The sequence below is a fragment of the Euprymna scolopes genome, chromosome 36 (assembly GCF_053919585.1).
Source record: "Euprymna scolopes isolate OS-2025 chromosome 36, ASM5391958v1, whole genome shotgun sequence".
In the NCBI taxonomy this organism is placed as follows: domain Eukaryota; kingdom Metazoa; phylum Mollusca; class Cephalopoda; order Sepiida; family Sepiolidae; genus Euprymna; species Euprymna scolopes.
In genome coordinates, this window is record NC_136517.1 from 56,978,717 (window position 1) to 57,002,128 (window position 23,412).

General features: G+C 34.7%; 2 protein-coding genes across 4 annotated transcripts in view; one reads left to right on the forward strand and one right to left on the reverse strand.

Annotated features, from left to right (window-relative positions):
• Positions 1–20,686, reverse strand: part of LOC145260519 (uncharacterized) — a 40,260-nt gene extending 19,574 nt beyond the window's left edge. Inside the window, exon 1 of the mRNA XM_080118655.1 lies at positions 20,393–20,686. Coding sequence (XP_079974781.1) covers positions 20,393–20,500 — 108 coding nt within the window. The 5' untranslated portion in view covers positions 20,501–20,686. The remainder of the gene's footprint in view (positions 1–20,392) is intronic.
• Positions 1–23,412, forward strand: part of LOC145260517 (lysosomal proton-coupled steroid conjugate and bile acid symporter SLC46A3-like) — a 147,801-nt gene that overhangs the window by 67,261 nt on the left and 57,128 nt on the right. For 2 of the 3 annotated variants that reach the window (XM_080118651.1, XM_080118652.1), the window contains one exon: positions 1–715. This exon is cut by the window's left edge and continues 532 nt beyond it. In XM_080118651.1, coding sequence (XP_079974777.1) covers positions 1–715 — 715 coding nt within the window. Of the gene's footprint in view, positions 716–20,879; positions 22,714–23,412 lie in introns of those variants that run through there. The other variant, XM_080118653.1, reaches the window with a different exon arrangement.

Consider the following 23,412-nt stretch of genomic DNA (forward strand, 5'->3'; position numbering starts at 1 on the left):
AAATTTGTGATCTATTCTATCTGCATGAAATTTAATCTGCCAACCGCTTTTCTTGTGATTGGTTATATCTTCGAAGGACTAGGGGGCAGCTATTATCTTGGCATTCTCGTAAGCTTTGCCTACACGTCTGATATCACACCTAAGAATCACAAAAGAGCTTTCTTCCTTGTGGCTGTACAGAACGTTTATCAAATTCTTTGGGGTCTGACCAACTTAGCATCAGGTTATTTCATTCAAGCACTTGGATTCTTCTGGCCGTTGATCTTTGCCATCGTTGTAAATATTATCGCCATTATCATGTTCATTATCATTGTTCCCGAGACAATAGAAACAGGGAAACTAACAGATATTTCCCCTCGAAAGAGTTTGGAACGGATCACCATGTTTTATACCAGGAAAAGGCAAGGTAAAAATAGAAGTCGGCTACAATTTTGGTTATGTCTTTTGGCATTTGCTGCTCTTTCGCAAAGTGTTCTTGGAGAATTCAACCTCGATACTCTGTTTGTGCTTAACTCTCCATTTTGCTGGACTCCTATCAAGCTTGGGAACTATGGTGCCGTGATGGCTTTTAGTAGTCCATTCCTGACACTCATAACGCTGCGGCTAATGCAATGTTTCCTCACTGAAGAACTAATTGGTTGCATTTCCCTTGGTTTCCATATAATGCGATGCGTCTTGAAGGCTTTTTCAAAAACTGATTGGATGATCTACTTGTGTGAGTATTTCTTTCTTTCTTCTTTTTAATAAAAAGAAATAGATCTTATGCAGATTACTATCCGTTTTTCCGTGAATGTTGTCTCGGCATATTCCGGCAGTTTACATAATCGCCGGAATATGATAAAATGCCCAACAAATGAAAAATCACTGATGTGAGTATTCCTTTTTATCTTTCTTTGAAAAAAAAAGGTAATTATGCAGTGAACGACCTGTTTTTCTTTGAATGTTGCCTCGGTATATTCCGGCAGCTTGCGTAAACCACCACAATATGGTAAAACGCTCAACAAATGAAATATCATTTGACCAGACGACAATACAAATAGTGTTTGAAATAATATTATTTTTAATTGTGCAAGAATTTAATTCATTAAAAAACAAAATGGGACCTTTTTTCCAAGTTTCATCTGAAAATTGGAAAAATAATCAAGATTATATACATGTGGTCCCACGACATGGTAATTATACAAAATTTAAAGCGAGAGTGTGCCAGTGTTTCGGAACACACCATCACCGATTGGAAAAATTTCGGTAAATATTCAGATACGTTACAACAGAACACCGACCACTCTAATTTGTTTTTTTTAAAGGTAATCGAGGTCGCTGACAACGAATCTGATAATCAAACCCGGGGTAAATTTACCGTTTGCATGGTATTAACCCCCTGAACCCACGAATTACTTTCCGCCATTTTACAGCTTCCGTTTACGCTACGGGCGAGCGCGTGGTGACATAAACGACGGCAGTTGAGTGTGTCTTCAAGTAGCAAACTGTCTTTTCACATGGCGTACAAATCTTTTTATTTTTGGGGGGGGGGGTAATGTCGGAAAGACTTTTTTTTTAGAACAGAATTAAATTTTTTTTTTCATTGGCGGATAATTTAAAATTCGAGGAAAAATTTGTTTAAAACAAAATTTAAAAAAATACATTATAGTACTTTGGGGGGTTATAGAACTTGTGTGGCTTAACAGGTGCTTCTGCAGTTTAATTAACCGTTTTTTCCGTAAGTAATGCGCCGACATTTACCGATTAGAACACCATTTTACATTTTTAGGAGATTTTACTGTTTACATTGGGGAGGAGGCGGGGGCGGAGTGGTGTTGGGGCACGTGGTGTTGGGAGTAAAATCTCCTAAAAATGTTAAATGGTGAAAAAAAAAAAGTCTTTCCGACATAACCCCCCCCCCCAAAAAAAAATATTGGTCACTCTGGATAAGAACAAAAATAAAAAATTGTCTCAGTCATGAAGGATTTCGCCTTCACTGACCGAGGACAGAAATGTGGAGTGCAGCATCAGAACAGATACTACACTGTAATCTTGGTAAAAAGTCCAAGAAAAAACTTTTCTTATACAAAAACGGTATTTTTCAGTTTACCGACCCCTCGGCATTCACCTTTAATTTGTCGACTTTTAGAAGTTTTCGGGTACGCTGAGAACGAATATCGCATTTATTTTTTGCGCAAACAAGTAGTTATCCATATATGAAGACATTCAGTATCCAACATAATCACTATTGTTTTTGCTGGCGGCCATCTTGTTTCCCATTTAGGAAAAAACGCCAAAAAGAGCCAAACGGAGCCAAAAGGGCCAAAACATGATCCAAAAAATATTTTTCGACTTCAAGGCCGAAATGACCCTCACTCACTCTTCTGGATATTTTTCCGCTTCCCGATATCGAAACGTACAATCATTTTTTTCACTTTCTTAATTACATTAATTTTTTTTCACTTTCTTAATTACATTCATTTTTTTTTCACTTTCTTACTAAAATGCGCGCACGCGCGTAGTAAATTTATGTTTCACAATGTGCATGAATACATGGCGGACATTTTAAATGACAAGAAATATTTTTCATAAAATAAAAAGTTTTCACCTCATTTAATAGTAAAAATATTGTTGTCAGTAAGTTTTCACGGGCGGTTTACAAAAACATATTTTTATGTTTTTCGTTCTTTTTTTGGGAGGAAGGGGGTATTCAATTATAGAACTTGTGTAGTTTAACAGGTGCTTCTGCAGTTTAATCAACCGTTATTCCATAAGTAACGCGCCGATGTTTACCGAGTAGAATACCGTTTAACATTTCACAGAAATTCTGTTTACATTTGGAGGAGGCTGTGAAGTGGAGGCGGCCGTCACAACACACCCGCCCCCGTCCCTCCTTTTTTGAGAAGTTTAGCTTGCGACTTTATTATTAGGTTGATGCAAAAATGACGTCGTTTTTATATATATAATTGAACGGCAAAAAAACGACATTATTTTGTGCACTAACCTAATATTAAGATTTTCCCGCCCCCCCCCCCCAAAAAAAAAAACGATGTCTCCCTCGACGACGACCTCTTTGTCAAATCATCAACAAACCTGAATTCATTTATCATTAAATACACTGCGTGTACAGTGGTGATGTTCCTATTTGTTTGCCTCCCCATTATTATGCATATATATATATATATATATATATATATATATATATATATATATATAGAGAGAGAGAGAGAGAGAGAGAGAGAGAGAGAGAGAGAGAAGGAGAGAGAGAGAATAAATGACAAAAAGTTATATTCCAAAATTCATGATGTTGACCATCTTATAATTTATTCCTTTTATTCAGTTGACTTATACAATTCTTGACAGTATCTGTTTCGTAGCGCAAAATCAATCACTTAATTATTATATCAATCAGTGAATCTATTATGCCCTTAACTCACCAGAAGAAATAGCAACAATTAATCCATCGAAAGGAAATGAAATATGATTTGACATGATTAAAATCCGAAAATTGGAAGAGACGCTGCAAATACCTTTATATTTTTCCATTTCCATATTGAATTTTTATCAAACCCTTTTTGTCATTTATTCTCTATATTGCTCTGTAATTACATTGCGCTTCTTAAATAAGGATTGATATATCTTATAAGAAAATAAATTTAATAGCACTGTAAAGTAGAAATTTACAAAAAGCTTTTATTATTCAGCAGAATACTCCAAGGCTTGGTGCTCCTTAATCCATGGAGTTTCAAAGAATGCTATTTCTTTTCATCAGAGGAAAAATTGTTAACCAAATAATCAGATAATCACGTTAAAAATATTAACTTTTCTATGTATTTGCCGGTTATAGCATAGGTTGAAACTTAAAGATTTATGATTTGTAGTCACAAAACTTAAAAAAGCATAAGAATATAAATATAAAAAACAGTTGATGCCAACAGTCCATTCAGAGTTCAACATGAAAATAAAAAATAACCAACCGTATTAAAAGAAGCTTTGGAATATTCTGCCGAATAATAAAAACTTTTTGTAAATGTCTACTTTCCAGCTCTATTATTATTATTTATTGTAAGCTCTACTACCCTCAGTGAATGTATTGAGCTTTTTCATTTGGTTGGGATTAAGATATAAATAATTATATTTATATTTGGTTTTGGAATTTGCTTTTTCTTGATTAATAAATTCCTCCTCAAAACTTTTCTGCCTTATATATATATATATATATATATATATATATATATATATATATATATATATATATATAAGAATAGAATTACAAATAAATGACAAAAGTCTATATTCCAAATTTCAAGATGCTTATTTCCTTAAGTACGTTGACATACACAGTACGTTGACAGCATCTGTTTTGTAGTGCAAAATTATTCGTGCAATTATTATGTCAATTCTTGAATTTATTTCGCCCTTAACTCATCAGAAAAAAAAAAGCACTTATCAATTTTAAATGAAAATAAAGGCATCTAGGCATGATTACAAAATCCCAAAATTGAGAGAGAAATTGGAATTATTTTTTTTCATTTTGTTACGACATCTTTGAATTTAGATGTAAAGTCACCAACTTTTGTTATGTGCTCTGTAGTTACATCGAGCTTCACAAACTAAAGGGCTGGTATAAATAAAAGGTGAAATATAATTGAATAAACATATTTTCATATATATATATATATATATATATATATATAAATTTCCTTTTTTTGTGTGTATTGATATTCATATTAAAAACCCTTTTTTCTATTGGTATTTATTTGTTTCCTCACGAATACAAAATGTGACATAAGGTCGTTTTTCATGTGGGGGGAGGGAAACCATCTCCTCTAAAAGAAGGCAAAAAGGGGCACTCTGGCAGTATCCAAAGATAGTAAATGTCTCGCTATAGACGGTTTCCCTTACATTGACCCAGGACAAATTAACTTAAGTGTAGCATCAGAACAGATACTACACTTTGAGTTACATATTTTTTATTCACTCTGAAAGTTTACAAACAAAACAGAAATAAACAAAAAAATTAGACACAAGGCCACTCAAAAATTGTGGAGTGTCAGTCTGTGGTCATTCTCATCACTGTACCTTTGCTAGTCTATGCTTGATCCAATCTAAAGCTCTCATTCACCACACTTAAGCAAACCGGGGTCGTCCTATCTAATTATATCATGTGTGTGTGTGTGTGTGTGTGTGTGTGTGTGTGTGTGTGTGTGTGTGTGTGTGTGTGTGTGTGTGTGTGTGTGTGCGCGCGCGCTCGCGCGAGTGTGTGTTTTTATTTTTTTTATTTTCATTTATTTATTTTTTTTTATTTTTCATTTATTTTTTTTTTTTTAAAGCAATAAAATAAATTTGTAAACATAAAATTTTATAATAAGTCGTTTGTTTAATTTCATTTCATTGAGGAAAAAAAGTTTAAAAAATATAGTCAAAATTTTAGTAAGATCCTCCCAACACTCTCTAGGCGGTAGAACGCCCACTGTTTTCCGGCACTCTCTACATGGGGCTGAAATTCTAGGCAGGAGCAAAGAAACTTATGTGAAGATTGCTTATTGGGGTAGCCGGGGACAAAAAAGAAAGGATTGGGCATGGGTATCTTGGAGGTTTCCTATTGAGGATAGAGGGGGCCATTCACTCGGTTAGCTAAAAACCTAGTCTAAACGTTTGTTTCAGGGGCCTGGAGTCTGGAAGGATCTGGAACCACATACGCCATGCTTAGACAGACACAAACTCCAACTTGGCACCACTACACACGCACAACCTTACTATCTTTATCCATCTTCGGTCAAAGGCCTCAGAGTATCACATCTGATCTTTACCTTCAGCTGGTGCTTGAAAAAGGGGATCAGATCCTGATCAGCAAAAGATTCGACCCCGTGCTTCTCTTGCACTCTTGAACTCCATATCACCATTCTGGCCATGGCCAGGATTGCAAGAAACACCATTCGTCTCTCCCTGTCCCATGGTGGCTCTGCGCTGTAGATGATGTAGGACACGATGCAAGCTGTCACCTCGTTGACATATGCCCAGTACTGTCTGAGTTAGCTGCAATCAAAGAACACGTGTTCTGGCATTTCCTCGGCTGGGATCCTGCAACGAGGACACCCTGACGACTTCACTAGTCTGTCACTTTTCAGTATGGTGTTGAGGAGCAATGAATTTCAGGCTAATCACCAAGGAAAAAGAGTTGTTAAGTTGACTTGAACCTGGCGCCCAGCTCCATCAGGAGCAGATCTCCTCCTTCGACCACTCCAGATGCTCGATGAATTGGCGGGCCCCCTCATTAGTTCCTTTCTAGTCAGCCGTAAAATGTTGCTGAACCTTGGGAGGTTCCTTAGTGCAACCCTACACTCTCTCAAGAACTGCGTGTCATTCCATGGTTTTCGACATGCCTTGACCTTGTGGTCGAGGATGAAATCAGGAAAAGCAGCTTCGACCATGGGGTTCCATGCAGACCCTTTTGTCAAGGTTTGGCTCAGGAAGGCTAGCCTCTTGGCATCTCGATGACACCTCATCGGGCATTCCCAAACCTCCCTCACACAGGCATTGAATACAAACCTGTCTGCAAACTCAATGTTTGCTTTTGTCCCAAAGAAGCGAGGACAACTTGCTCTGTAGGAATTTAAGATAGTTCTCAAGCAGGGGAACTACAGCCAATCGGTAAAGGAAGAACGGAAAGATGTAGGTAGCACATGCCTTCATCAAGGATAGTTTACTTTGAACCCACAAGTTGATTGCGGCTTAAACCTTTGACTTTACTTCTGACTAATTCTTTTTGCAACTGGAAGTCTGGTCTGAACCCCACACCAAGGATCCGAACCAGGCCGTCAGTCCAGCTGAAGTGAACGGGAAAGGAGTTGATACCTCCCTAGGTTCCCAACCGCAGACTGGTTGACTTGCTGCGGGTGATTTTCGTACCATGTGAGCGCCTCTGTCACTCCCTTGATGTCTCGGTAGCTCAAATCCTAGCCTGAAGACCAAGAACTTTTTTCCTATTTATTTAAAAAAAAAATACAACTTTGTTATATATGGGTCATGGAATTGCATTCATCTGCAAAAGATCTAGCTAATTTGCATATTCTTTCAAGCATTCATTTTAATTAATTCCCTATTAGTTTTTTTGATTTTCTAATGAGATGACCATCTTTAATTAAATATTACGCGGTAATTATATTCATGCAGATATTCTACATGATTTATACTTGCGTAATATTTGCGTAAAATTGTTATAGTAAACACAAACCTCTTTCTATATATATATATTTTTTTTACAAGACACTCACAACTTATCAAGCCCGGAAGCTACTCGGGAATAAGGGTTATTGCGTGTACAGTACGTTAGTATTGGAAATTTGATAAAGTGTCTTACTTAAGGGGTGGTTCATCAGGAATTTTTTTATGTTGGACTTGAAGACATCCAGGTTGTAGGCAGGTGGAAAACAGGTTCCACAGGCGTGCACTTCTAAAAAAGAAGCTTTGTTCATGAAATCTACATTTTGGTTTTGGCACAGATAAAGAGTGAGGAAAATTACTGGCAGTGGTTTCAGCCAATCTTTCATGATAAACACCCGCTTGGGTGTTTATCATGAAAGATTGGCGAGGGGGGGCAGAGATTGGAGCTCAGACGAGCACTTGCCATGGAAGTAACGATAAAACAAAGACAGGCTCGCAACATCTCTCCTGGGAAGAGAAAAGGGCATCCCCCACTAAGCCACAAAGTCTATTTTGTACTCTGTCAAGGCTGGATAGGCTGTTTTTAGCAGCTCCTGCCCAGATGTGGCAGCAGTACTCCATCCTTGGACGTACTTGGCTTTTATATAGATAGAGAATTGCATCAGTAGTGAGATATCTTCTGGAGCAGTAGAAGGATCGTACCATTTTTTCAGTGACCTTGACAACTGACTTGATGTACGTGTTCCATTTCAGGTCAGGAGTAAAGGTCAAACCCAGAAGCTTATCAAAACATGGAGCTTCCCCTAGACGAGAGCCATCCATTTCAATTGATGCCAGATGTGTATCAGAGCGTTGATGATGTAAAGATAGGAGCTTGGTTTTAGATGCATTAAAAGTAACCAGCCACCTCTTCTCCCACTGTACTACATGCTTGTAGTAAATATATATTTATGTATGCATATATATATATATATATATATATATATATATATATATATATATATATATATATATATATATATATATATATATATACTAGCAAAAGTACCAGTCGTTGATTGGGTTCAAAAACAGCCTACAGAAAATGGACTCTGATTTATGAAAGTATGATAGGTTATGAAAAGGAAGGGTTGTAAATTTGGGTTGAATTTGGGGGTATCAAAACCAAAGCAAAATATGATGAAAGTAAAAATAAAATAGATAAACCCCATAATTTATTATACCATACCTGTTCACATTGAAACACTTATCACAATATTCTGTGGATATATATTAAAAAACCTTGTTAAACTTTGTGACATATTTCCATTCTATGGAGGTCAAGTGCGAACGAAAACCCCATAATTTTATTATACCCTATTTCTTCAAACAGAAACATAATTATCGAAGTATACTTACACAGACAGATATGAAAAGTCTTTATTAAAGTTTGTGCCTATTTCCATTCTATGGAGGCCAGGCGCGAACGCAGACCCACAATTTTATTATACCATCTCTATTTAAGTTAAAACATACTTATCAAAGTATTCTTATGTATATCTATATCAGAAACACTTGTAAACGTTTTTTTTTATTTTTTTATTTTTTATTTCCATACTTTGTGGACCAGGCGCGAACGCAGACCCCACACAATTTTAATGAACCACTGTTCTGCCAGATCAAACATACCCAATCCTGTGTCTCGATACATCTTCTATCATTATATATAATCAGTTTTTTAAAATAGTCAATCATATAGGAGCCTATTTGTGACCAGACACACACACACAGACATTCAGCTTTATATTATAGATTTGTATAAAACATTTTGCCTACCAAACTCCAGTCAGTTTTTGGTCTACAGATATGAAACTTAATATACAGGGTATTCAAAGCCATATGAAACTTTATATTTGGGTTTTAGCCGGGGAAAATCGGTGCAAAAGTGTGAAAATTAAAAAAAATGAAATTTGCCAGCTGATGATCGAACAATGGCATTACGAATATGCATGCATAACGTAATAGCCATTGGTTCATATTTTAATTTTTAGCCTTGCAGCAAACATGTCTTCATAGCTCAGACATTAACGTCAAAGGAAAAAGTAAATCACAAGCTAAACGTTTTGGTTTCGATTCTCAGTGATAGCGCACCAGTAATTTTTTAAAAACTATTTAAATCATTACTGGGTCCAATATAATGTAATAAATATGAAATCTGCATTAATCAAAATATATTTAAGCATATTTTATGACCGGGCAATGCCAGGCGGCCTCCATCCATAGCCTTGAGCCCCTGGAGGGGCATAGGCCATCTACAACTTTGTAGATCCTTTTGTAGTGAAGAGTTCTTTTTACGGGATGAGGGTGCTGGCCCCACGCCCAACCGTCCCAGAAGGTACATACAGCGCCTAGTCTTCTCAAATGGTCACCCATCTGGTACTAGCCAAACTCAATGTTGCTTAACTTCGGTGATCTGTCAAGAACCGGTGTGTCGACGTGATTGTGCCATACTGCCAGGGGCCTGCTAGTATATATATAATTTAAGATTTAACGATTGAAAGACCAGACGAGTGTAAAATTGATTTTAATAAACATTTTTATTTATTAAAATAAAATTGAAATTCTTTATATATATTTTTTGTACAAAATTTAAACTTTTGTAATAAATTAAAAAAAATTATTTGAATGTATAAATAGTTTGTCTCGCCCCAGTTCCAAGTGGAGTTGTTCAAAAATTAAAACAAACAAAAGAATGTTCATAGTAACTAAAATGCACAAGTGCCAAATTAATATTTAAAAAAGTGGGTAAATTTTTTATTTTCTTTCAACCTTAATGCTTACTTTTTAAATGATGTCTTTTCAGGTTTTCGGGTATGCTGAAAACGAATATCACATTTAAATTTGGTACAGACAAGTAATTTTCTGGATATTAAGACATGTTTTTTCAATGTATTACTTAATAAATGTCAAAATCATTTTTTTTCAATGTATTACTTAATAAATGTCAAAAGCATTCATAAAACATGAGGCGCAGGGAGGTTTTGTAACACGCATTAGTACTTTTCAGTTAGGAAAAACATGGCCTCCAGTAAAACCATAATAGATTACATTGGATAATAAAGATCTTAATATCCAGAAAACTACTTGTCTGCACCAAACTTAAACGTGATATTCGTTTTAATTACCAAAAAAACAGTTCTTAGCTAATCTACTTTGCCGTATATAGGCACCAGGTCAATAAACGGAAACGAGTAAAGACCGAAAATATAGAAGCCACATATTCGGCCCTCACTCGCCTCCGCCCGGTTATGTAACTCTTTTATGGTTAAAAATAAACAGGTTTTTAATTTCTTTAAAATATTTTTAGAACAAATAAGTCACCAACAAATAGTTACCTATTTTTGTCTAATTTCCCAACTGTATTTCGTCAAAAAATAATTGGTAAATTTTTACGACGTGACCCAGCCTTGTTTAACCGTTAAAAAAAATCAAGATCTACTTTTTTTTGCCTTAAATAAAACATAGATACAAAAAAAAACAATGTTTTATTTTATTTATTATTTTCCTTTTTTTTTTACAGTTATTGATGATGATGATGATGATCATCATAATAGTACTACTACTTCTACTACTACTACTACTACTACTACTACTACTAATAATAATAATAATAATAACAACAGATTAGCTCCGCATTATCTTGTAATTTCATTACGTCGCCCCCACCCCGTTTCTGCACACTGCATAAACAAATATGGCCGCCACTTTACATTGGTGCATGAAACATACGGAAAAGTATGCTTGCAATATCGTGAAAACTAGTTGCCAGCCTCAATTTTAAATGCGGTATTCGTTTTCAGCACACTTGAAAACCCTAGTTGGTAGGTTGTGTGTTGGTCCACCAGGACACATTTTACCAAAATTTTTCGTTATTTTATGTTTCTAATCTAATCTTCATCTGCCGCTCCCCATTGAATTTGTCATATTTTGAAGTTCGTTTTGTTTACGAAATTGTTAGGTGAAAGTACAGAATAGTTTCATAAAAAATTTAATCCCCACTTCCCGCCAAAAAAAAAATAATTAAATTTATCGTTATTTTATGTTTCAAATTTAATCCCTCCCACCTCCCCGCAAAATTAATTTTGTCATGTTTTGTCGCCCCCCCCCCCTTCAATCACCAAACTTGAAAATGTTAGGGTGACATGCTTCATTGAACGCTTGGTGGCCAAAAGTGGAGGCTCATTTTACGTTAAATTTATATATATATTAAATTTTATGTTTTTTTTTAATAAAATTTCGGCGTAGTTGTACAACCATCACCCCCTGCGTAATTTCTATACTGATAGGTTTTTTTAAATTTTTTCACTGGATTATTATTAATTGGGCACTAAATAACCAAATTATGAAAAAAAAAAAAATTGAAAAAAAAAAAAATCATTATTTCGACATTTGAAAGGGGTGCTCACTTTTTAGTTACAACGTTCTCGTAAATCGGTCACCCATTTTTTTTCTTCTTCTAAACACGGAAGATATGAAATTGTCCCATGGTGACAAAGCAATGTATCGGGAGGCGTACGATATGAAAATTTAATTTACAAAAACATGCTACATTAAATAAAAAACACTAAAAACATATCCAGTTAGGTAGAAAAGTAACTTAACTTGCCTTTGATAACATTTATTTGTTATATATTTGTTTTTTGACAACTTTTCGAATCTATGTGCACAGTAATACAAATACCAAAAACTAAATAAGTTAAAAAAAAAACCAAAAAAAAAACCTTGAAACTTTATTTTCATAAAAAACAATGGTGCTAATGCACTTACTGGTTTGTGCTATTTTTAAAACGTATTTCCAAGTTTTATTAAAGTTTTATGATATTTTTTTTATTCAATTGTACAGAATAAGTACAAAACACCCTCCATCCCCATGTTAAGAATGGCTTTTTAAATAATAACGTTATTATTTCAGCACGGATCAATAAGTGCATGGAGTACCAAAACAATAAAAAAAAGTCATGTTCATTCTATCTTTTTTTTTTCTTTGAGAAAAAAAAATATTTCTGACTTACAAATGCGGTAGGCTTGTCATTTTTACTTTCTATGGTTTTGATATACCCGTGTTTTTATTGGTTACAAAATGGGTGACTGATTTACGAGAACGTTGTAACTAAAAAGCGAGCACCCCTTTCAAATGTCGAAATAATGATTTTTTTTTTTCAATTTTTTTTTCATAATCTGGTTATTTAGAGCCCAATCAATAATAATCCAGTGAAAAAAATTTCAAAAAAAATCTATCAGTATAGAAATTACGCAGGGGGTTATGGTTGTACAACTCCGCCAAAATTTCTTCTTTCATATTATTTTAAAGGCCAAACGTAGTAGGCAAAAAAAGTAGATCTTCATTTTTTGTAGGGGTTAAATGAAACTGAGTCACGTCGTAAAAACTTAGTAAAGGGTGCTGGGGTTCCCCCCCCCCTCCCAGACGTGCATCCGCACATTTCTATCCTGAACGTTTGTACCATTTTTACCATTTCTTAATTTAATTATTTTTCTATGTTCCTGTTTTAAAATTTTTTTTTTTTTTTTTAATTATTGGCCAATGGGAAATTTTTAGTTAACCGACCCCTCGGCATTCACCTTTAATTTGTCGACTTCTTTATGTTTTCGGGAACGCTGAGGACGAATATCGTATTTATTTTTTGCGCAAACACACAGTTATCCGTATTTGAAGACATCCAGTATCCAAGGTAATCCCTATCATTTTTAATGGCGGCCATCTTGTTTTCCAATAACGAAAAAACTCCAGAAAAGGCTAAATATGCCACATGTTTACTGGAATCCCCTCTTCCCCATCACCGGCGTTGGCGCAAAAAAATAAAATAAAATGAGTAAAAGAAAAAGGTTTATTGGAGGGCAGAAGGGGTAAATTCCAAGAAATCTTGAGCGAAAGGAAAGAACGTAAAGACAAGACCACAAATTCAAAACAGTATTTAGAGTAATATTTGTTAAAATAAATTAAAAGGTAAATATTACCTTTCGCTAAAACAGCACACCGATTACTAATTTGTTTTTTTCTTAGGGATATTCAGAGTTGCTGGCCACAAATCTGATGATCAAATCCGTCACAAATTTACGGTTTGCATGGTATTAACCCCTTTTAATTGATCTAAAAAAAAATTTGTTTCCACGAGCGGTTTATAAAAGCATATTTTATGTTTTTCGTTCTTTTTTTGGGGGGAGGGGAGTATTCAATTAGAGAACTTGTGTAGTTTAACAGGTGCTTCTGCAGTTTAATTAACCGTCCGACACAACACATCCGCCCCGCCCCCTCCACTACCTCCCCCAAATGTAAACACAGAATTTCTGTGAAATGTTAAACAGTATTCTACTCGGTAAATGTCGGCGCGTTACTTGTGGAAAAAACGGTTAATTAAACTGCAGAAGCACTTGTTAAACTACACAAGTTCTCTAATTGAATACCCCCCCAAAAACGAAAAATATAAAATATGCTTTTGTAAACCGCGCGTGTAAACAATAAGCAATGTTTTTACTATTAAATGAGGTGAAAACTTTTCATTTTATAAAAAATATTTGTTATTTTAAATGTCCGCCATGTATTCCTGCACCTTGTGAAACGTCAAGTGACTACGCACAGTATAGTAAGTAAGTTAAAATTGTGCTAGTGCACTTACTGATCCGCGCTATTTTTTTTTTTTTTAATCGTATTTCCAAGTTTAATTACAGTTTTATGATATGTCTTTTTTTTTATTCAATTGTAAGGTTTAAAGTACAGGTACAAAACACCCTCTCCTCCCCATGTTAAGAATTTTTTTTTTTTTTTTTTAATAATATCGTTATTATTTCAGCACGGATCAATATGTGCACTAGTACCGTTAAAAAAAAAAAAGAATATAATTAAGAAAGTGAAAAAATTAATGTAATTAAGAAAGTGAAAAAAAGATTGTCCGTTTCAATATCGAGAAGTCATTTCGGCCTTGAAGCCGAAAAATGTTTTTTGGGTCATGTTTTGGCCCTTTTGGCTCCGTTTAGCTCTTTTTGGCGTTTTGGCCAATCTATCTATATATATATAAAAATGTAAATGTTGGTTCGTTCGGAGTTAATTGTCTAAAAAACCACTGGACGGATGGCTTCCACGTTTTGGTATAATATGTTTACTATATCCATGTGTGTTTTTATATATTCATTTTTAATTATAACATTATACTTAATTTTTCTATGATAAATAGGTGGATTTCTTTTTACCGAGAGGCGATTTTTTTTTATTTAGGGACAATTATTTATTACCGCTTCCTGTCACGTGACCAGTGTTACAATTTAGCGGTTTTCCTGCTAGATCTGGAGATTTCGTTTACAATCTAGCGGGAAATTCTAGAAAATCTGGAGGTATTTGGCACCCAGAGACACCCGCATTTGATTGCTTGAAAATACTTTAAAACATAAAATAAACTCATTCATGTAAGTAAAAAAAAGTAGCGTTTATTGCCTTTGGTAACAATTATTTATTGATTATTTGTTTTGTTTTTCACCTTTTTTTCGACTAACCATTCTTAAATCTCACTATAAAATCGATTTTTCCAAGTACATTTTAGGTGGGGGGGGGGCATTCCAATCTCCCCGAAGGGGTTTGTATTACTGTACACATAGATTCGAAAAAGTTGTCAAAAAACAAATATATAACAAATAAATGTTATCAAAGGCAAGATAAGTTACTTTTCTGCCAAACTGACTAGCGATTTTCTGGACATTTCTTTCTCCTGATCTCGCGGGTTTTTTTTAAATCTCAGTTGACAACATTGCATCACTAAAAAAACACCACAGGCTTAATGTAAACAGAATGTGTTTACAATATCGGTAAATTTTCAATGGGTTTATTGATAATGTAACCATGTGATTGAACTTTAATTTAAATTAACCACACGTGGTCGAAAAATGAATGCCGACGCTCAAAGTGTATACACATTTTGATTCCTCCCTTTACTTAAAAATTCACCAAAAATCAGGAAATTAACGAATTTTAATGAAAATTGCAGTATTTTTCAAATAATGATCGCAGAATATAATGAACTAATTATTTTTACTTAACTCTTGGTGAAAATGTTTTATTTTGTTTAAACAAAAAATACCTTTACTAAAGTTATGGTTTTCAGTAGTAAATAAAAAACGCAAGAATTTATTTTTGCTTTTTTTAAAGCATCGTAATTTGTAACAATAAAAAATAATTTTTACAGTAACATTACGAAAAAAGCCCCTAAAGTCCGTATTAATGTATTCGATATAACTCGAAGAAAAATGAATTATCGGATACTATTCAGGAAATTAAAGATTCAATTAGATTCCTATTTCAGTCACCCAAATTCTTTAGGTTTAAATGAGTTTAGGAATTTATAGCCAAACCTAAATATATTTTTTTTTTGGTAAATATCCAGATACGCTACTACAGAACACCGACCACTCTAATTTGTTTTTTTGGGGGGGATGTTGGGGCGCGCGCGCGCCAACATCACATCCGCTCCCCCACCCCCGCTCGCGCCCCCGATGTACAAAGTAAAATCTTCGGAAAATGTTAAATGGTGTTCTAATTGGTAAATGTCGGTGCGTTACTTCCGGAAAATTTGAAAATTCGATGTTCCAGGTAAAAAAAAAAAAACCCAGATAAATTACCCCCCCCCCACTCCAACTTGGTGTGCTTTCCTTTTCTTATTTTATTTCTTTTTCAGCTAATTTTAAATTTTCCACCCAAAAAGCGCTATAATGTATTTTTGAAAATTAGAAAATTCTATGTCCTGGAAAAAAAAATCCCCTCCCCCCAACATAGTTTGCTTGGTGAAGCCGTCGTTTATGCTACAGCATGCATGCGCGTAGCATAAACGGATGCTGCAAAATGGTGGAAAGAAGTTCGTGGGTTCAGGGGTAAATACCATGCAAACGGTAAATTTGCCCCAAGTTTGACTATCAGATTCGTTGTCAGCGACCTCAATTACCTATAAAAAAAAAACAAATTAGAGTGGTCGGTGTTCTGTAGTAGCGTATCTGGATCTTTACCTTTTTTTTTTCTTGCTTAAAAAAAATAGCATTAATACAGTAAGTTAGGTAAACTGACTTTTTCGTTTAAAAATGGAATTATTTACCTTTCGTTATTAACTTTTTTTTTTTAATTTTTTTTTTTTAATAAATATTTTGTGGGGTTTGTATTACTGTACACATAGATTCGAAAAAGTTGTCCAAAAAGAAATATATAACAAATAAATGTTATCAAAGGCAAGATAAGTTACTTTTCTACCAAACTGGATATATTTTTCGTGTTTTTATTCAATGTAACATGTTTATTCAGCTCGAAAACCATACAGTGTTTACCGATGTATTGGAACATTCAAGATGGCGTCTGATTCTCTCTTTAACACGGTAAGTGTGGGAAAAGATGTTATAAATAAAAAACCGGATAAAATACTGTTAAGAACTCGCTCAATATATGTTACCGTGACATAGGTTGACATATATTCGGTGGGTTTTTAATAGTATTTTGTATAGTTTTTTTATTTATAACACCTTTTTCCATACTTACGGTGTTAAAGACGGTGTGAGACGCCATCTTGAATTTTCGAATACATCGGTAAACACTGTATGTTTTTCGAGCTGAATAAATATGTTACATTGAATAAAAACACAAAAAATATATCCAGTTTGGCAGAAAAGTAACTTATCTTGCCTTTGATAACATTTATTTGTTATATATTTGTTTTTTGACAACTTTTTCGAATCTATGTGTACAGTAATACAAACACCTATTTTGTGTTTTATATACATAAAGTACAATTGTTGAATGTTACTGTTTCGATTATATTCGTTTGGGGGGGGGCACAATTAAAAAATTAAGAAAGATTAAAATGAAGCGAAATTTAAGTTTCCGTTCCATTTTTACAACAACTGTAAAACAGTGCATACTCAGCAAGTTTTATCGTAATTTATAAGCATATTGAAACACTAAATCAACATTTTATTTATTTTTTTGCATAATTAATGATGGGAGTATTTTTCTGTTTATTTTCTTAACATCTGTTAAAAAAAAAAATAATTTGTACATTCTCTTGAAAAAAAGAATCAAACTTTTCTCTACTTTCACATGTGTTCCATTTTAACAAACTGAGCCACAGCAACGCGTGGCCGGGTACAGCTAGTATTATATAAAAATTATGTTACGCCGAAAGTTTCACATTCATTTAAGCAAGGAAAATATTAAAAATTATGCGAAATCTGCAATTTGAAAAAAATTGAAAAAAAGTAGAAATATTTTTTGCGATTATAATTTTTTTGTGTGAAAATATTAAATAAACAATGCTTAATTCAATGATAATATCGGTAGTTCGAGAAATTCATTTTTCTTCGAGTTATATCGAATTCATTAATACAAAATTTAGGGGCTTTATCGTAATGATGTTCCTGTAAAAATAAAAAATAAAAATTTGTTAATTATTATAATTTACGATGCTTCATTTTCATAAAAAGGCAAAAATAAATTCATTAATTTTTTTATATAAAAATAATGGCTTCAATATATTCTGTTATCAATATTAGATAAATACTGAAAATTTCATTAAAATGGGTTAATTTCCTGATTTTTGGTGAATTTTTAAGTAAAGGGAGGGCCTAATGTTTATTCATTTTGAGTATCGACATTCATTTTGCACGTACCTAAACTTTATTAAATCATTTATGTCGGTATTGGTAATTATTAACATATGTATTTTTCATTCGTTCCTTTTCCCATTATTTTTCTTATTGTTAAAGAACAGAAGAAGCTTCGGCGCTTCTACACTATTGGGACGAAATTTCGAAAATTGTAATATTGAATTTCACATGAAAAAAATGGTATCTACGTATTCCTCGTATTTTTAAGATGATTATATAAAAAAAAATTACGAAAATCGATAAGGTAGAAAATTATTTATTAAAGAATAAAAATAGAATTTGATGAAAAGAACGATCGTAAGACACAGGAAAGTTCAAAATGGTAATTTTTCGTTTTGATTTAAACAAGACGGCGGCAATTTTTCACCCGCTAACACGATTAAAGTTGTTTTGGTTAATATTTCAGCAATATTGAGGTAATTTCGACTGCATAATTTGGAAGCTACAATTGTAATTTATTAGAATTGACAAAAAAAAAAAAAAAAAAAAATCAGTAGAAACCATTGTTTTTCTGAAAACTCCATTTATCGACTACAAAATGTCGCCCCAGTTCTGTAGAAGCGCCGAAGCTTCTTTTCGATAGACATTTTTTTTTAGCTCGATCCTGGGAGACCATCCTCTTAAATATTACCTACTCTCTTTGATGGAGAGATTGGTTTATTGCCGGCCGCCTGAGATATCCTTCCTGGAGAATGCTGGCGGGTCTGATCACACCAGATTTTGCAACTATCTGCTAGATGTCATGTTTAACTTTGCCGCAGATAAACACTCCAGAATTCCCCCTATATTAAAAAACAAAAATAAAGAAAATTTTGTATAATGTACGTATCCGTGACAAAATTAAAATATATTCCAAAAATCACGTAGTTTTATTTTAGTAAAAGATACGTTGAGGCTGGTCAATACTAAAATGAGGGACTATTTGGTAATACGAGGTGCTGTCTGTGCTCGGAGCCTGGAGAGAGATGTGCGCCAGTGCGAGTGCGCCACTGCGCCACTACTGCGCCAGTGCGCCACCAGGCTATTCTTGCCCAAGACTGGCTATATGAAAACAATGCCTCCTCCTGGAAGGTAAAGGGATTCATCCATCTATTTTTATACAGAAAATCATTTTAAAGCGATTAATGCGAATTCGTAAACATTACAATATAAATCTCGGTAAATATCCAGATACGCTACTACAAAACGCCGACCACTCTAATTTGTTTTTTTATAGGTAATTGAGGTCGCTGACAACGAATCTGATAGTCAAACTTGGGGCAAATTTACCGTTTGCATAGTATTAACCCCTGAACCCACGAACTACTGTCCACCATTTTGCAGCTTCCGTTTATGCTACGCGCATGCACGCTGTAGCATAAACGACGGCTTCACCAAGCAAACTACGTTGGGGGTGAGGGGATTTTTTTTTTTCCAGGACATAGAATTTTCTAATTTTCAAAAATACATTATAGCACTTTTTGGGTGGAAAATTTAAAATTAGCTGAAAAAGAAATAAAACAAGAAAAGGAAAGCACTCCAAGTTGGAGTAGGAGGGGGGGGGTTAATTTATCTGTTTTTTTTTTTTTTTTTTTTTTTTTTTTTTACCTGGAACATAGAATTTTCAAAATTTCAAAAAGTAACGCACCGACATACCAATTAGAACACCATTTAACATTTTCCGAAGATTTTACTGTGTACATTGGGGGCATGAGCGGGGGGGGGGATGTGATGTTGGGGCGCGCGCGCCCCAACATCACATCCCCCCCCCGCTCATGCCCCCAATGTACACAGTAAAATCTTCGGAAAATGTTAAATGGTGTTCTAATTGGTATGTCGGTGCGTTGAAAAATGTTTAACTAAACTGCAAAAGCACCTATTAAGCCACATAAGTTCTATAATTGAATCCTCCTCCCGCAAAAAAGAATGAAAAACAAAGATGTTTGGTGCTTATGTTTTTGTAAACCACATTAAAAACTACGCGAGACAAAAAAAAAAAAAAAAAAGTCCAATTTGTTGTACTTTTCTTTAACTGTAAGTCATTAAAAAAAATGTCAGTCCGTAAGTTTTTGGTACGCCATGTGAGAAGGCAGTTTTCTAGGTGAAGCAAGCCGTCATTCATGCTGCAGCGCACGCGCGTAGCGTAAACGGAAGCTGCAAAATGGTGGAAAGTTATTCGTGGGTTCGGGGGTTAATACCATGCAAACGGTAAATTTGCCCCAAGTTTGACTATCAAATTCGTTGTCAGCGACCTCAATTACCTATAAAAAAGCAAATTAGAGTGGTCGGTGTTCTGTAGTAGCGTATCTGGATATTTACCTAAATCTCGAAAATTTTGAGTTATTGCTGAGTTATCTCCCTAATTTTTTAAAAGATTTTTCAAAATAGCGGGCGAGACAGTCCACTCCTCTCCTCCCTCCAATACTCATAAAATGTGATTTCTTTATTAAAAAATAAAACTACTTAATCAATTTGTATGATTTTTAATATGATATTTTCGTTTCGTCACGGAAATTTTCTTTCTTTTATTTTTGAACATAGTCACACACACACACACACACACACACCACGTACTCACCACCACCACAGTTAAAGTCACGATTCGCCGCTGTTCTGTTCTGATCTCCAACAAGTTAAGAAGACCCGTTGAAATAAAGAGATCTAACTTTTCTCTTTTCCTCTGCATTTATATGCAGAGGAAAAGAGAAAAGGAAGGGAAAACGGAAATATAATTAAAGACAACCCAATAATCGCAATAGCAAACAAAAACAGTGGAGTATTCTATGTTTTCCCTACTGGGTCACACATACTTATTTGACTGGAGGAGAAGTTTTTCTTTTTTAAACTTGTAAAACAGGATACGACTGCTAGTGTTGCTGCGGGGGTTTTTGGTGACATAAAGCTCGACCTAAACGATTGGTCGGTTTTGCCAGGCGACCAATCTAAGTGAAGCATTTAAAAGTTGGCAGAAGATGGGTGGGTAGTTGTAAAAGAGGAGAATGAAGAGAATGGTGGGGGGGGGGGTAAGGAAAGAATGAAAGAAAGAGAAAACGCAAAAAAACGATAGAGAAAGACAGAGCGGGAGCAGGTTGAGGAAACATGTAAATGAGACTTTAGATATATTTCCTCTCGCCGAGCAGGATACAAAACATTGACTGTTGTTTTTCGTGCAGATGAATATAAGTTTATATTTTATTCGGTTTTAGACTTTTTTCCCTGCCATTTTCTTTTTCTTTTTTTTTTTTTTTTTTTTTGAAAGTTAAACTAACTTGATACGCGCCTCAGTCTGACGTTTCATTTTAGTGCACATAAAATAACAGTTGTAAGAAAAAAAAAAGCGTTTAAAGTTTCTCAGGCCAAACTAAAAAAAAAAAGTTATAATAAATGCTGCCGAATATTTTCCTAACGAAAATTCTAAAAGCTCTATTACAATGCGTGACTTTTCTTCCCCCCCCCCCCCGATAATTCATAATAGCGTGACAAGGAACTCGGGGATCAGGAGTATCTTTCACTGTTTGTGAAAGTGTTTCTTTCCGTCACGCTAATCGGCATGTTTTACAGACTTAAAAGAAGGTTGCAATTCTGCAGTCAAAAGGAACGATTTTAATATATATATTTTTTAAAGAAGAAACATAGGAACATTAAAACGAACTTAAAAGGAAAAAAAAAAAAAAAGAAAAGAAGAACCCCTATACAATTATCGCAAAATAAATAAATGAAAATAAAAAATAAACAAACAAAAATCAACAACCTGTAACACGATGCCAAAGGAAGATACACAGATTCTGCACCAGAAACCCGAGTCATTGGTCCGCAACGCCACTTGGCGCCATTACATGTTTTACGTAATACATGCTTTTCAGAGTATAGCTACCGCAATCAGTTCGCCAGTTTTATCGCAATATCTCTACTCGCGACTGAACCAGCAATACTTTGCCGAACAGAACATCACATATGTAAAAAATGACACCACTTCCTGCAAGTCGCTCGGCCACTGCTACATCAACAAAACTACCGAGGAATACCACCTCCAACAGAGAGTGCAGGCCATCACAGCAGGTTGGACAAAGACGTTTTCCTACGCCAGTGGCATCCCGGAGATCTTTGCAGTCTTGATCATAGGATCATGGATGGATATTCTCGGTCGGAAAGTTGTCGTTTCGCTGAATATGATTGGACATATTGTACGCTATGTAACCTACGCCTTGCTGATGAAAAGTAATCTTCCGACGGAATTCCTAGTGTTAGGCTATATCGTTGAAGGATGCACGGGAGGCTACCGGTTGAACATGTTAATAAGCTTTGCGTACACGGCGGATATTACCCCAAAAAACTATAAAAGGGCTCTTTTGATAGTTGTCAGTGAACACATCTTTGCCGCTTGTGCAGGGTTTGCGTCCGTCGGTGCGGGGTACTTTATTTGTCACGCAGGGTTTTTTTGGCCCTTAATTCTTGCCATTGCAATTTTAAGTCTGATGTTCGTGTTATTTATTGCAATCGTCCCTGAAACCGTGACCACACGTAAACTTTATGGCTTATCACCCAAGATGACTGCTAAGCGACTGGTCAAGTTCTATATCTGTTCTAAACAGAACTCAGAGAGCGTACACAAGTTTTGGCTGTGCCTGTTGGCATTCGCGACACTATCCTTGAGCGTTATTGGCGAATTTAGTCTCGAAACCTTGTTCGTTCTTAACTCCCCGTTCTGCTGGGATTCGGTGAAAATCGCTAACTTTACAGCAACCATGTCTTTTCTGAGTCCCATTTTCACGTTATTGGTCTTCAAACTGATGCAACGATGTATGACAGAAGAACTCATTGGAAGCACGACGTTCTTGTTTTTTATAACCCGTTGCTTCATGAAGGCCTTCGCCACAAACGACGCGATGATTTATATTTGTAAGTATTCTTCTCATTCAATAATCTACTGACATTGTTATTTTTGTTAATGCATGAGTATATTTAGTAGTGATGGGACGGTTCCAATATTTTTCCCAATTCTGATACAATTACCGATTCCTTACAAAATTTCCGATTCCAACACTCTTCCCGATTCTGATTCTTTATAAATCTCTAAATATTTAACTATAAAATTGTTATTTTACATGAATAAGGTTGAAGGTTACATCAACCAAAACGTTGTGAGAACAACATTCAACAGAGTTCAAATAATCTAAATAATGATTAAAGCCGTAATACTTCAATTTTTCATGGGAAATTAATGCAAGTCTTCTTTAGCCTTAGATAAAATAATGGATTTGTCACGAATGCGTAGATTTGCTCACAAGAATTTTATTTTAATCTCACATAATGATAATAAAAAACATCAACTTGAATCAGTTTTCTCTGTAAGTGGGCATACTAAAACTAAAATCTATGTCCACAATTGTGTTTTACTTTTGAGAGAATGTGCATATATAACATGTGTACATAAAAACACACTTGTGGAGGGGTGATCTATAGATTTTAGTTTTACTGGTTGTTTAAAATCGATAAGCATTTATTATTTTATTATTATTATTACCAGCAGTGGAGGATTTTGTTTTAAACAACATCAAATAAAAAAAGATAATTAAAAGAATCGTTTTTGGCATCGGA